Raw genomic sequence first — 2,420 nt, 5'->3', positions numbered from 1 at the left:
AGGAATTTGTTGAGCGCCTGCTATCTGTCAGGCACCAGGTTAGCTCCTTGGGATACACGAGGATCAAAAGGGACCCACTGCCTGAGTTCATAATCAAATAACTTACATTTCAGTGTCGCTAAGCACTGTTTTCTCTCAGGTCCAAAAATAAACCTACAAATGGGACACAGGAAAAAGCATCTAAGTCTGTGTCCTGAGCCTATAGGTCAGTGCATGGGAACTGTTCAGTGCTGACTTCCCAGGGTGGGGAGCCTGATGAAGTATAGTAAGTCCTCCTTTGGAAAACTGCTGTTTGAACTACTCTGTTTTTCTTAGACAGTCTCTTAATCTGTAGGTGAACTCTGTTATTTTTAGATAGTCTTTTATTCTGTAAAATAATTGTTTTAGTTTGAATAATTGAAAAAGATGAAAAACAAAACAAAACAACTTAGCTGTCTGACCTTGCAAGCTAACCATCTGACTTAACAGGCTAATACTGATACTGATAATAATTCCCATATTCTTATGCCAAGTGTTAGTTCATTATGTATTCAAGGTTACAAACTGTTTGTAACAATGACCTACACAGAGCTTTTTGTGAAATCTGTAGACAAAGGGCTCAAAAAGGTATAAATTGAAAAAACTTCCTCTATGTGTTTGCTCAGAGATTTGGGAAACACCTCCCTCTGGGCCTGCGCGAATAAAGACTCCTAATTAATTGGCTCATTAAGGCGTCTCGTATCTATTTCGCTGATTTGAGATACAACACTGAGGCTCTGACTAAATCAACGTGATCTCCTCTAGGTGGGAAGTGGAACCCATTCACTGGGTTTCCCTTCCACTACGGCCTCCCTTCTTGAGCACAGAATGAATGAAACAGACTAGTTAGAAGGCAAGGAGAGACCTGTCAGAAGGCCCCTGCAATAAACAGTATCTGTTTTACTACATTAAACCATGGCTAACTGTGACTGGTTACAGGGTACTAGTTTATCCTTAACACTTATTTTGTCTTAATTTTATTGTGTATTAATATAGATAAATATTCTTAGAGGTAAAGATTGAGTAAATATAAAATGTTCATGCGATAATGTCCATATAAAGTTTATCTATTAAATGTTATGGCCTAACCCTTTTTATGGGTTTTGTGGATATGGAGAATAGCTGGTTGAAAACAAAAATATTGTTCAATTCTTAAAGAAAATAACTTTAGCCAGTAGATTTGACCTCCCCCATTGCCAAATACTTATTTATATTGTTGAGAGAAAATATTAAAATATATGATCTGGTTTGAGTTTCAGCTCTTAGTATTTCCTTTACTTAGAAATAAATTAACAATAAATGACACTTTTACATTCACCCCGGCTCCCTCCCCCATAGAAGGCAAAATAAATAATTCACAAATTAAGTTATCAGCTAAAAACACTTAAAAATCAGTTCTCATCCTAAAAGGAAGTACCTCATTGCTGAGGGTTGAAATTTTCATAGGAATTTCTTTAATTCTTTTTTGTCACATTCTTCTTATTTTTTCTTTAAGAAAACTAAAATTAAAAAAAATAGAAACTCATTTTATAATAAAAATAAGCAGTCACTTTGTGTTCTTAATTTTTTAAATATATTTTTATTAATTTCAGAGAGGAAGGAAGAGGGGGAGATAGAAACATCAATGATGAGAGAGAATCATTGATTGCCTGCCTCCTGCAGGCTCCCCACTGGGGATCAAGTCAGCAACCTGGGCATGTGCCCTTGACCGGAATCGAACCTGGGACTCTTTAGTCTACAGGTTGACGCTCTATCCATTGAGCCAAACCAGCTAGAGCATACGCAGTCACTTTGAAAAGCCATTAATGGTTGTCAAAATTCTCATTTTTTACTGTATCCCAAACTATTACAAAATACTGGCTGTCCCCAACATCTAGTGATCCTATGGCAGCCTCTCATAACTAAAATTTATATATATATATACTTACAGCGAGTACATTTGAGATTTAATTATTAAGAGTTAAGTGAGATACAAAATCACCAAGAGAAAGGGGATGGAATAAAAGATAACTACTAATGCAGTGGAAATACTTTAAAATCCATGTTTGTCCCCACAGTCACATGTCCTCCTTGGCAATCTTTAGGAACGTACAAACCCAAACCAATAACAATGCTGCCAGGCAATGTCTAATGACATCATGGTGACTGGATCCTGTTTCTGAGAGACAGCTGCCTCTAATACATAGCCATAAGCTTTGAGTGCTTGCTCTATTAATTCCTGGGTAGAAATTTAATAAGAATTTGCTTTTTCCCCCTCCAGGTGATAAAGTCATCCCACTCTTTACTCCCCAGTGTGGAAAATGCAATGTTTGTAAACATCCGGAAGGCAACTTCTGTGCGAAAAATGAGTAAGTTTCCATTACTCTCCTTACACAGCCAATGAATTTGCACACTGTTATGCA

At 36.9% G+C, this 2,420-nt stretch overlaps 1 protein-coding gene across 1 annotated transcript in view; it reads left to right on the top strand.

Moving 5' to 3' along the window:
* LOC102757746 (alcohol dehydrogenase S chain) overlaps window positions 1-2,420 on the top strand; it is a 57,721-nt gene that overhangs the window by 9,832 nt on the left and 45,469 nt on the right. Inside the window, 1 exon segment of the mRNA XM_015570009.1 lies at window positions 2,279-2,412. Within this exon segment, the coding sequence (XP_015425495.1) occupies window positions 2,279-2,412 (134 nt within the window).

The sequence above is a fragment of the Myotis davidii genome, unplaced genomic scaffold, assembly GCF_000327345.1.
Source record: "Myotis davidii unplaced genomic scaffold, ASM32734v1 scaffold226, whole genome shotgun sequence".
Lineage (NCBI taxonomy): Eukaryota > Metazoa > Chordata > Mammalia > Chiroptera > Vespertilionidae > Myotis > Myotis davidii.
The sequence above is the reverse complement of the archived record's forward strand: the minus strand, read 5'-3'. Positions and strand labels throughout refer to the sequence as shown.